This window comes from Alligator mississippiensis, chromosome 14, assembly GCF_030867095.1.
Source record: "Alligator mississippiensis isolate rAllMis1 chromosome 14, rAllMis1, whole genome shotgun sequence".
Lineage (NCBI taxonomy): Eukaryota > Metazoa > Chordata > Crocodylia > Alligatoridae > Alligator > Alligator mississippiensis.
Window position 1 is genome coordinate 35,424,924 of NC_081837.1, and position 12,874 is coordinate 35,437,797.

Below are 12,874 nucleotides of genomic sequence, written 5' to 3' on the forward strand. Positions count from 1 at the left end.
TCTGAAGAGTGCTCCCCTGGTCTGGTTTTTCGGTTGTGGGGTTTTTTTGGAAACTGTTTTATATTCCCAAGTGGCACTGTGGGAAGTACTAGAACACCCATATTTTGCTGTCCAGGGTTAGGACATGATGGACCAGTTTAATTCCTAGTTGTACTCTGTGTATGTTACTCGTTTTGCCAGGCATTCATCTGGCCTTTCATCTAGGAATTTCAGGCTGGATGCGAGAAGGTTATAAATGAGACTTCAAGCAACCCTCCAGTCATTTGGAGTGTGATGGCTTACGAATCAAGGCATGACAGTGTGACTCTAAAGCCACAGGTCTTGTTTGGAAGTTATGTCTTGTTCTCTGCCCCTGCAGAGCCAGCTGTAAATGAGTATCTGGCCATTGGGTTTAGGAGGAAAAAGGCAGCTGGATTCAATACTAGCCAGACACCAATCCCCTCCATGCCACTGGTTACAGAAACTGAGATTTCACTGGCCTTACGGCTACCTGTGCTTGGGACAAATTGTTCACCTGCTTCTGTTGAATAAACTGTCCAACTTCGCCATAAGAAAGCACTAAATATTGTGGTGTCCTCTGAGTATATCAGACCTATTGTGAATAAAACCAGCCATGTCAGGGGCACATAGTTCCAACACACAGCACCCAGACATGCTAAGAACAAAGGGCCTGACTCCGCTTGCACTTCTGGCTCCCATAAGTGGCACCTGGGATTATGAAACAGTTCTCCCCTCTGCATAATAGCCAAGCCCTGGACAGCTTAGTTTTCAAGATCAAATGGGAGTAGCGATAGTCTGTTCAGCCTGGAGGCTTATTTCGAAGTGTCATGGCTTTTATTTATTTCACATATTTTCTCTCCAATTCCATCTCACCACACTGACTTTACCTAGGCCAACATGATTCCCAGCCACAAGTCCCACCATTCCCCACGCTATCTTCAGCCTACCTACCAGGTCTGCTAGGGGGAGGGGGCCTCCAAGTCTGCCACTGCAAGAGTCAGTACTAGTTGTGTTGCTGGGAGCTGCTTTCAATAGCAATCCTCATGTCTTTCTAGGCTTGAGACCCTCCCTCCTACAGGGACTGACATAGAAAGGAGAGCTGCTGAGACTTGCTCAACCCACTCAACGTAGCTAAGGGAAGAGAGGCAGAAGGTCCTGAGGGCAAAGGAGATGCCTAGGTTTCTTTTAAACAAAAACGTTACTGAGGAATAGCATTTGCATTACTTCAGGTCCAGACGGAAGAAACTGCCCCATGATTGCTTGTGAAAGGAGAGGCAAAGGAGCGGTAATTTGATCAGAAAGGACATGATGTTATGTCTTGTGTAGTCAGGCTGAAACTTTGGGCCATGGGCAGCTCCTTACTCTGTAGGACCTGGAGAATGGCTAACGCATCAGGCATTGCTGCAATAGCAGTAATCTATAACAATCTGTCTCAAGTTGAGCTTCTAGAAATGAAGACACCCAGAACTGGAAGACAAGGTTCTTTGGGTGACTCTGATATCTTTTATTAGACCAACTTAAATAGTTGGAAAACAATTATTAAGCAAGCTTTCGGGTTCAAAAACCCTTCATCAGGCTTAAGGATTCAGTTAAAGTTAAAGTAAGGATTCAGATAAAGTTTCAGCAGCTGATGTGTGCTCTTCCTGGATGGAATGAAAAGTAAAGAAGCCAGGCTGGGTTGGTATGCATACAAGACAGGTAGTCAGTGAAAATGTAGATTGAGGAGTCCCCAGACCTGGAAACCACTTGTAAATCTGTTTTCGGATTAAGTAGAAATCCCTGGGAGAGCAAACCACGTGTCAGATACATGCACACAACTCCCTTTGACTTGACTGGGCCTCATGAGCAGAGGTCAAGACTTGAACTGGTTATAATGGAAATTTTTTTTTTACCTTAGAAATTGTGGATGAAATTTACTCTGAGGTAATGGAAAAAAGTAAGAAATCAATCTTCGGCCCCTACTCTCCACGTTTCCATTTCCTTAAGCTCTTGGAAAAGGGATTGCGTAAAGGCCTGACCGAAAACTGTCACCAGCTGGCCTCAGGGAGACTTCATATTGGTCTCACACGTCTGCCAGATGGCCAGAAAGTTGTAATTTCAGACTTCTGCTCAAAGGAGGAGGTCATTCAGGTAAAACAGACTTTGTTTTCCTTGCAGTTTGGAATAAAGGTGATAAAAATCCCAAAGTTAGAACAGTAAGTGTGCTTATCAGGAGGGCTGAATTTTTCCATATTAGTTGATCTTAGTATGGGCCAAGTGCAAAACCATGAACCCAGCATTGGTTTCATGGAAAAGCACAGCTGGAGCCACACGAATCATAGGGCATTTTTACATGTGCTCCAGGAGGTGCAGGGGGGCACTTGACATTTGGACGTTTCTAATTAGCATTGCTGTCTAATTCATATGTATCAGCATCCTTCACGCTGAAAAAAGGCAGTGGAGTACTTTAGTTCATTGAAGGAGCTTTAGTTCAAAGTGCCCCGTCCCCATTTTTCAGCATGGGGATGCTGATGCACGTGACACAGGAGGCTGCTGGAGCAAGGTAATTTCTGTGCTCCAGCAGACTCGATAAATCAAGTCTGCACATCTATAGAAGCACGTAGGTTGTCTTCTTAGCTTTGTCACTGATCCGCTGAGTTACTTTGGCCATGGTACCTCCACTTTGTGGGCACCTGTCCACGTGACACCTCTCTTGTTTCCATGTTACACTTTTCCTGTGTCCATGTGACAAAAATCGCCATTGAGCTAGCCAAATAGCATCTGTTTGTCCACATTATCAGCTCAGTTTCTCAGTCTCTGAAATGAGGAATGCAAAACACTAAATAAGACCAGTCCCATCTTTTTCACTACAAATGTGTTTACTCTTTTATTCTCTTCTTTGGCTGTAGGCAGTGCTCTGCAGCTGCTTTATTCCGGTTATTTGGGGATGGATCCCTCCTTCCTTCCGAGGTGTGGTAAGCTCTTTGGCAGCTATTTGCGGGGGGATAAGGGTTTTTGCATCAACCTGGGCTACGTTGTGGACTCCCAGACATGATGGGGATGATGTGTACCTCCTGGGCTCTTGCTGTCTAGAGCTCTCCCTTGCTACCCAAAACATTCTGGCCCATCTCTCCACCCTAAACCCCCTCAATGTATTGTTGCCTTGCAATACATTCCTGATGATATTTCTGAGTCAGAGGCTGTGACTTGGGAAAGCCCTGAAGTGCTGTTTGTTGCTACCAGCTTTTCCATAACAGGCAGTACAGTCAGCAGATCACTGATTTACCATTAAGATGCTGTGTTGCCCTGGGTATACGACTTCCGCTCTTTTTCCCTATTGCTTTTCTCTCTTATCCATTTAATCTGCTGGGTTCTTCCAGGCTCTCATTATGTCTGTGTCCAGTACCACAATGGGATTCTGATCTCAACTGGGGCCTCTATGGGCTGGTCTACACCACAGCACTGGGAGGGTCCTCCTAAAACATGTGCTTTGTTTTCCGCAGCGATATATTGATGGAGGATTCACGAGCCTGCATCCTCTCTCTGACCCAGAAACTACAATTTACGTATCACCATTTGCAGGGGACAATGACATATGTCCAAGAGATTGTCCAGCTGCTTTCTACTCTATCAAGGTCCTTGACTGCAGTTTTCAGATCTCAGTTGAGAACCTGTGCAGGATCTCCTATGGCGTATTTCCTCCTTTATGGCTGGTAAGTAGTCTTAGGGACAGAGCTGTGTCTGGTGCGACTAGTCACAGCTCCTGGAGCTCTGCCCAATTTACTCCAGCTCAAGAGCTGCCTCAAAAGAATGTCCCATGCTTCTATCAGACCCTTTGCAGATTATCTGAGGGCTCCAATTAGCTCAAGATAACAATGATATGTGGGGGGAAAAAAGAAGCACAGGAAAGGTGAGCCCAGTGAGCCAGCAGGGCCTGAATTCTTATTTCAAAGTTGCATCCATTTCCATAGGGTTGTTGGTTGTAGCCATCCTGGTCTAAGGACATAGGCAGACAAGGTTCTTCAGGTAGAAATTATATCTTTTATTCGACCAAGTAAAAAGTTGTAAAAATTGTTCTTTTTACAATAGATATGCATGTTGGTCCATGGGTCTCTTGTATATGGTGATTTGTATTTCACCATTCTGGATATTGATCCTGGTGTCTAAAAAGGAAATGTTGGTGTTGGAGTATTTCAGAGACAGTCTGATGGAGGGATGATGATTGTTAAATCTGTGATGCAAATCAGTCAAAGATTCCAGGTATTTGGTCCAAATGATAGATGTCATCTATATATTTTAGGTATAGCATGGGTTTGGTGTAGTTCTTAAAGAATTCTCCTTTCAGTGGGCCCATAAAAAGGTTAGCATATTGTGGGGCCATTTTAGTGCCTATAGCTATACCCGTGGTCTAGAGGAAGTGCTGGTTAGTGAAAGTGAAGTTGAAGTGTATAAGTTCAGTAATATCTTTAGAACTGTACTCTGAGTTGTAATGTTGCTCTTGTAGATATGTAAGGGAAGGATGCCATCCTAATGCTAGGACACATTCAACATCTGGCCAGATAGGAGGTCATAGAACAGGGGCAGGCAATTATTTCAGGCAGAGAGCTGCTTACTGAGTTTTGGCAAGCCATTGAGGGCCACATGACAGGCAGCCAGGGGCAGATATATATTAATTTTCTAAAATTTTTAGGGGCCCTGCAGGTCAGATACAATGGTCATCCCTGTCATAGAAATACCCCTGTGCCCCAATCCCACAGTGCTCTGCTTTTCCTCCCACCTCCAAGGGAAAGGAGGGAGTGAGAACAGCTGGTTCCCTGACAGCCTACACAGGGGCGAGCTCCCAGAACTTCCAGACTGGCAAACCAGCTCCCAGGTTGCATCACTAATAATGATCCTACCATGGAGCCCAGGAGTCAGATCAGAGGTCAGCTGTGATCTGGCTCCCAAGCCAGGTTAAGATCCTGGTGTGCCTGCATCCCAGGACCCAACAGTGGGCTGCAGGCATACTGGGACCTTGAAAGGGTGAGTGGTCTCTCAGCAGTGGCAGCAGAGGCCCCATCATCCTTGCTATCTATGGCTGCCTGCAGATGGAGAACTTTACAGGTTGCTGGGGCGCCTGAGACTAACTGGGCTTTTGGGCTGCCCAGGAGGCTGTCTGAGCTGGCTGGGGGTGGGGGGAGCTATACTATAGAGTGATTGTACATAGCTATTGCCCTGGAGAGCACGGCTTTGTGGCCAAGGGGTCTGTCCCCAGCCAAGGGTCTCTGAACCTGCGGCTGCCCACAGCACTCATTACTTTTATACTGCTAAAAATCTTGTACCACCAAAACAATGATGCCCTTTGAGAAACATACAGTCTATACAGTCCAGACAAGAGGAGCTTTATTAAACAGCAGCAACTCTGAGAAAATCTAGCCCTCATTTTAGGCCCTTGAAAATGTCTCTTCAGATGCAGTCACCTATTACCGTCTTTCTAGTTATTAAAGCTCTACACATTACAAAAAAACCCCCAAAACTCTCCATTTTATGAGCCTGGAATGGTTTTTCTCTCCAGAACATACGTGAAATGCAGAACAAAGGATACCATGATACCGTTTACTACTTGCAGATGAAAAGTAAGTGCTGCATGCAGGTTACATAGCAAATTAATTATGTTCTTTCCCTCTGGCACTGACACTTAGGAGACAAGCTGAATAAAATGCTACTTGGAATCCTTAAGGTTGGCATTTAGGAATTTCATAGATGAAAGCAGGAGATGCAAGAGCTTTAGCAAAAAACCCTGTAACTGGAGCTCTTGTGATAGAGGTTGACCCTCTGTAGCCTTGTGCAGAGGTGACATACAGTACACGTGGTAGGGCTGCAGCATTGGCCAGGAAATAGATGAGGCACATTTTTTGACCTGAGGAAGGGCATTTTGTGTCTGAAACCTGATCTAACATCTCTCCGAAATATCGAGTCAATCCAATAAAAGAGACCACCAGAAAAATCTTTGCCTCTATAATGCACATTCACCAGTGTCTTAGGTTTCCATATCCTAGGATTGATTTCTAAAGAGGAAATCCCTCTCTGTTTTCTGAGCCTTACCCTTTCCTTGGACTCTATCACTTGTGGGAGTGGGGCCAGTATGAGCTTTATTGTAGCTATGGGTGACCTTACTCAGTCACACCTGATTAGGCCCCAGGCTCTTGCACAGGCAGGAGCAAGACTGTTCTTTACTGTAAGTAGTTTCTGTAGATGAAGTGTTGCTTCTATATCACAAGCTTCACCAAGATACCCCACCAGCAGCTCATTCACTGCTTCAGGCACAAGCTACAGAGCTCAGCCAATAGCTACAGCTGTGAGAGTGTCAATACAGGCCTCTCCCCTCTCAGCTTTCTGGGGAGAAAAGCAGCAGCTGTCTTGGCAGCTGTATGGCACATGACCTATGTCTCCAGGCATGCTTCTTTTCCAGTGGAGAAAACAGCTTCCCACCTAAGACATGCACCCCTGCGTGGGGTGGGACATGATTTTGTGGGGAAAGGTATGTGTTGTTTGCAAGAAAGTATGGTATATGCACTGTGTTTGCTTGAGTGGGGTCTATACAGTAAAGACAAGAGGAGCATTATTAACCCCATTTTACAGCTGGATAATGGAGGCCCAGAGAGATTGAAGGCAGAATATAAACCCTATTTATATGCCTAAAGACCACTTATCCAGCCCACTTTTGCACAATTTATGATTATATTATTACCCAGGCAGTGTGACCATAAATGCATATACGGTGTCTGCTTAGTAGCCTACATGCTGCACTGGCTGGGCAGTTACAGGTACATGTACATCTGCGTAAGTCCCAGAAGAATGAGGAGGAAGATATGTGGGTGAGCAAGGCATAAGCCCTGGGCACCGCCTAAAGGGGTTGGAGGTGCAGGAACAGCAACTGGAGGTTCACTGTTGCAGGGGAAGACATCATCTCCTTTTTTGCCACCAGAAAAGGTGGCTTTTGGGCTGCTGCACCTGCATGTCAGGAGGTGACATTCCCCCCCACCAGCAGCACAAAAACTCTGCCCTGCCTGTTACAGAAAGCAGGGACGCTGGAACATGTGGGGGATGCATTGCTGCCCAGGGCACAGTATTGCACTGTTACACATTTGCTTTTTAAAGTAGCAACTCTTGTACTGAGCCACACATGCTTTGACTTGCACCAGTATGTGACTCAGTCAAACAGTGAACGTCAGAGTATTTTTGAAATCTCAGGTGCTTTTTTGTTACTTTGGGCAGAGGAACGTGGAATGGTAACCGGAACACCCAAGAAGACTCCCCACAAGCAGCTGCAGCACAGTCTCCCAGGTCAGGGATCCTCTTTTCTTTCTTTAGTTTTATTAGCTGAATTAACTTCCTGTAGTTCCCAAGATAAGTGCATGTACCAAGGGCAGGATGAAGTCTAGACATTGCATTCCTCTAATACTGGGCTTCTTGCTCTCAAAGGAGATTCTATTTGATTAGCTTGGGTGTCTAAGATCCCTACACAGTCAATGGGGAGACACTGGAGGTGTCTAGGAGTGATTCATATTTAGATACCCAGATGGCCTACATGGAGACTTAAGAGCAATAGGCATCACCAAAGCCCAATTTAGAAAGCCCAATGTGAAATGAGTTATAGCTCCATTTCTTATAACTTCTTTGGACAGATTTATTTAGAGATCATAAATCACTGCTTTAATATTTGAATTATTGGTTTCTGTTTGAGTTTTCTTTCTGGTTTCTACTGCTGAGTCAGATGCCCAGGAGAACAGGAATTTATCTGGATTGCTGCATGCCTTGGCTGAGTTCTTCTTGCAGAGTTTCTGGAATTACATCAAATATCTGCAAAAAATATATTCTGCAAAAATCTAATGAGGACTGAAGGAAGTTTCAGGGGGAGAAGAGTTCTTATATTCATGGGCATGGAGAAGAAGACACTGAGGACTGTACATCCCGAGTCATCCTCTAAAACATTACTAGAAAAAGCTTTCTGGGAGCTGCAATGTATACACAATAGCTGATCACATGATATAGCATTATTTTATTGATGTTCATTTGACATGCAGAATTCACTTGTGATTTTTCCACATGTAAGTACTAATCATGATATTAAAAACTTACAGCATCATGTATTTATGCTTCACGCTACATATAAAGTATTAAATTTGTCCTGTTGTTCAAAAGTTTTTCATGGAAACATTTATAAATTAGTAAAAGGCTATACTCTGGTTTCAGCTGATATGTTTGTGTTGTCAGGCATAGTTTTTAAATAAGTTTAAATACATTTTCTATGGAAATCAAATATATTAAAAAAAAAACTATTAGGGAAAAACCTACCTTTCCTGCAGGCCTTGACATAATCAAAGCCGTTTTGATGATGGTGATAAGAATGACATATCCATCCAGCAATAAGAAAGTTGAGAGCGAGATTATGGGTAACAAAGGAACAGGGATAGTTGTTATAAAAGGGCAATTGGTGGAGCCTGTGACATAACCTGTGGGAGCTTGTCAATCATATGGGGGGAAAAAAGTTGTAAGGATGTATAAAAATAGCCAAAGCAGCAAACAACACCCCACTGCTGTGATTGTGACCCCCAATACTGTGACAATGCCTGACCAGCCAAGTCATCACGTCGTTTGGAAGACCTATGTAAGGATACGTTTGTAAACTGTTTGGGGTTTTGTTCTGGTATTGCTTAAGTGTTTAATAAATTTTGGATCTGAGGCCAGAATAGCCTCAACAATCAATTTATTCTGTCCACTTCACCCCTTCATCAAAATTGGGTATAACATTTTTCTGTCAAAAGTTTCAAAGGAAAATGGTGTCAGCCTTAATAATCACTATTTTATACCCATGCCAAAGCATCTCTTTATTGAAAAATGCCAATTTGTCACAATTGGACCTTTCTGGGGAAAGGTAACCCAAAATCCACATTTTTCTGTGATTAAAATGAAATGCCACTAATCTATATCTATATCCATAGTGGTCTTTCATTTTAAAAATCACAGAAAAATGTAGATTTTGGGTTACTTTTTTTAAACCCCAAAATTGGGGGGTTTGTTTGGTTTTTATCAGAGAAAACTAGCATCCCTGCTGATAAGAAGAATGAGCTCTTTTACAATTTTGTCTGTAGATCTCAGAGCAGCTAGGTCACAGGTTTCCATATTTCTGAGAAGCAGTGGAGAGACTTGTCCATAGTCACCTAGGAGGTCTGCGGGAACCAAGTTCCCATCTACAGGTATAGCCCAGTGTGCTCCTAACCGTGTCACGTTACTTCCTCCAGTGACACAATATCATTGATAGAGTAGGAAACAATGGTTTCTTCACTAAAAAGTAGCATTTTGTTTCTGAAAACATATCCAGTTTTTGATGGCTTTCGATTTGAAACTCAATATTCCTGTTGTCTATACATGGTTTGGTGCTAGAATACCAGGCTTGTGGGGGCCTCTGTCACAATGAATAACATTTCAAAAGCAGGGCAACAATGAAGATTAGAACAGTAATACCCTTCTTCAACTATTGGCACAGCTGCGCTGCCTCCCTTCACTTTTGAGCTTGCTAGTCCTGTTTTAATGTTGACAGGCAAAGGTTAAGACATGAATAAGACCTGCATGGACTAGTAATATTACTTTGAAGTGTCTCACGTATTAAGATGGAAAACCCCATGCTATTATTTGTTCCTCCCAGCACACTGGGTCCAGCAGTTGACAGAAGAGTGTCTCTAGAGGGCTGAAAACATGCTTCTGAAAATGTTCTTCTTCTGCTGTAATATTCTCCCTTGTCAGGATCCTCATTTTATCTATTCCCAGTCTTTCCTTCCTTGTTCATGCCTTTTTGCACTGCCCTCACGACAGGAACCTCCTCACTTTGCTTGTGCGCCAGGCAGCTGTTGTGCACAAAGTTCCCTTGAAGTTTCTCTTTTGCCAAGCCTTTCCTGTCTGACCATGCACTTTTTCCTCTCTTGCCTCATTTTACCTTGCTCATGTTACCAGAATCACGAGTCTGAACATGTGAACTCCACAGCAGACCTGAGAGAGAAGCTGAGAGAGGAGCAGAATGGTAATACTATGGCATTAGATTCACAGAAGTTTAGGGCTTGGAAGGCACCTCGTGAGATCATTGGGTCTAGTCCCCCTGCTCTGGGCAGGAAAGACGGCTGGTCTTTCTTTATGATCTAGAATAAAATGTTCTGTTTCGTTAAGAAGACACAAGTGACACTTGTGCCCTGCATCAGAGGTATGATTTTTGATGCATCATTTTAATTCCTGTTTCCCTATGTTTTCAAAGCATCATCGCCGTATTGTTAATCTTGCCGCAGGGACTGGAAGAAGCTGACAAGCTGGATTTGTTAACAAAAGCATTGAAATAATCTTGCTAGCTTGCTAAACTCTTTAGCATGGATTCACAAAGTTAATAAGGCAGTGTAGCAGGGTGACAGGATTGGGAAAGGAGAACACTCCACTCACCCCCTCTCCCTTATCTGTGGTCTGGCAAAAAGCCCCGTTGGCTTGGGACAATGCAGCCAGAGCACTGAACGCAGCACTGTGAGACATGGCCTGGATGCTGCACACCAGAATTCCCAACCAAGAAACAGCAGTTGCCAGGGAGAGGCCCTGGCTGGGAGTATCTCAGCAGGTGACCTGAGCCCCAGGGAGTCTAAGACCCCAGATGAGAAGAGTCTGGGCCCTGACTCACTTCAGATGGGCTTTCTTTCCGCAGGGTGGCATGAGCCACAGCTAGGAGGTGAGTCCCAATGCTGACTGGTTGGACGCACCCCAGGGCAGAGATAAAAGGATGCCAGAAGTGACGGGAGAAGCTCTTGGACACTGGATGAAGACACGCATGCCAGAAGAGGGTGAGAGGCAGCCAGACTACCCATGTTCCTTTATTTTCATACTAGATGAACTACTGGGGATCCCAGGTATGAGTTATGGGACATATTGATAAAATGTCCCAAGGCTGGCATGACAGTTGAAGGGCGATCAACGTGGTAACTGAAGCCCAGGTCCAGTGTGACCAAAGAACCTTATGGAGCCCTCTGGCAGGAGTGTAGGGGTAGAGGAGCTCCCAATCTAGACCCCATACACATCTTGCCAAATGGCTCATCTACTAATCAGTTCTTATCATCCACTCATTTAGAGGAACAGAGTTGGGATTTAAGTCCCATTCAACCCAAAAGTGTAGCTTCTCTCTCCATCAGAAATACTTAGTCCCATCCTTCCATGCTAAACCTTATTGCTTTTCTATCTCTAATCTACTGAATCTGTTGGGCTCTTCCAGGATTTCACTATGTTTATACCTAGTAGCACAATGGGACCTTAGTTTCAACTGGGGCCTCTAAGGGCTGGTCTATACCACTGCCCTGGGAGGTCCTTGCACAGCATATATAGTTGCTGTGCTTTGTTTTCATCAGCAATATATTGAAGCAGGATTCACGAACCTGCAGTCTTGTTCTGACCCAGCAGCTATAACTATCATATCACCATATGCAGGACAGAATGATGTATGTCCAAGTTCCTTCCTACTGTACCAAGATCCTTCACTGCAGTTTGCAGCTCTCAGTTAAGAACCTGTGTAGGCTCTTCTGTGGCCTATTTCCTCCCTTCACACCTGGTAAGCAATGAGAAGTATAATGGGCCAGCTACGGTGCACAGCTCCACTGCATGCTTCAAAAAGATCCCCCTTCTATAACACTGAATTGTTTTTCTCTCCAAGAGATACATGAAATACAGAACCAAGGATATTGTGCTGCTCCTTACTTCTTGTGAAGGAACAGTAAGTGCTGCACAGAAGTTGCATAGCAAACAGGATGTGTTCTTTCTTGCATAGTTCAACAGTTTGGGTGCCAGGTGCTCTAGGACAATTATCACTAATTTGTTAAAGGTTTTGCTTCCTGGTTTCTCTGGGGTAAGCAGAGTGCACATTAAACTAAATGTTTTTCCTCCCAAATTCATCATTGTAGTTACGTGTTTCCATGGGGGAATCTCATTTACTTTAAAAAAACTGCTCCAGCTTACTCTATATCTTCCAGCGTGTTCTCATAAGCTCCAGTTGTTCCAGTATAAATAGTCATTCCAGTCCCAACAGATTTCAGGTATTCACAGTTAAAGCAGATTCTTTTGCTTGCTTTAATGCATGCCCTGCTCGTGGGATCCCATCCTCATCACCAGTTATTTTAATTTTGGAATACCCCGGTCAAATAAATGATTCCAACCACAGATGTGGGAAAGAGTGGTACCATGTGGGCCAGCACTGAATATATTTGGAATATTAAGCAAAGCTATGCATTAATTGCCACCAGGAAATTCAACAACAAAAAAATTAGTTTGGATTCTAATGAGTCTGTCCAATGCCTTCACTTATTTCACGCCTGACACTGCTGTTGGACAAATCAGGCTCTAAAAAGGAGGGCTTGCAAACCCCAGGGGTGAGGAACAGTGGTAGTGACCCCAGTAGTAAGAAGTACTTGTCGCTTTGATGGCAACCCCGGCAGATGAAAACAACAACAAGGAGCAGTATGGACCCCTGGTGCAGGCCTTCCTACCAAGCACCTGCAGTTTTTGGCTAGCCTAAGTGGTACAGCCCCTAGACAGTAGCTCTGGGTAAGACTCCCTGGGCTAGGCAGAAAAGCTCCCCTGGGTGTATTCTGTAACAGACCAAAAGAAGCCCCTGCTGCAGGACTAGCACCTCTCTAAGGGGTTAATTTAATCGCAGCATCCAAAGAGACAGGGAACAGCTACACCAGTCTTACTAGCTACCAAATTCACCCTCCACAAACTGAAAAAGAACTCTGATAGTGGTGCCTATGATAAGCTGTTGTTTTGGGGTTTGGCTATTATTTAAAGGCTAAAGTTTTCTTTTTAAAAGTTATGTGGTTGGCAACTCTCTCCTTTA

The 12,874-nt window shown here is 44.2% G+C and overlaps 1 protein-coding gene across 1 annotated transcript; it reads left to right on the forward strand.

Annotated features, from left to right (window-relative positions):
- Positions 1 to 1,808: 1,808 nt before the first annotated feature.
- Positions 1,809 to 8,207, forward strand: LOC132244818 (omega-hydroxyceramide transacylase-like). Its single transcript, XM_059717325.1, has 6 exons — positions 1,809 to 2,130; positions 2,889 to 2,954; positions 3,483 to 3,692; positions 5,534 to 5,594; positions 7,237 to 7,305; positions 7,736 to 8,207. The coding sequence occupies exons 1-6, from the start codon at positions 1,927 to 1,929 to the stop codon at positions 7,849 to 7,851; spliced, it is 726 nt and encodes a 241-aa protein (XP_059573308.1). The 5' UTR covers positions 1,809 to 1,926; the 3' UTR covers positions 7,852 to 8,207.
- Positions 8,208 to 12,874: the final 4,667 nt, after the last annotated feature.

What these genes read in the sequence shown, in the direction of transcription:
- LOC132244818 (XM_059717325.1), top strand. Translation starts at nt 1,927, where the DNA reads ATGGAAAAAAGTAAGAAATCAATCTTCGGCCCCTACTCTCCACGTTTC. An exon ending in CTCCTTCCTTCCGAGGTGTG is followed by an intron (nt 2,955 to 3,482) that starts GTAAGCTCTTTG and finishes TGTTTTCCGCAG; the next exon opens with CGATATATTGATGGAGGATT. An exon ending in TTACTACTTGCAGATGAAAA is followed by an intron (nt 5,595 to 7,236) that starts GTAAGTGCTGCA and finishes TACTTTGGGCAG; the next exon opens with AGGAACGTGGAATGGTAACC.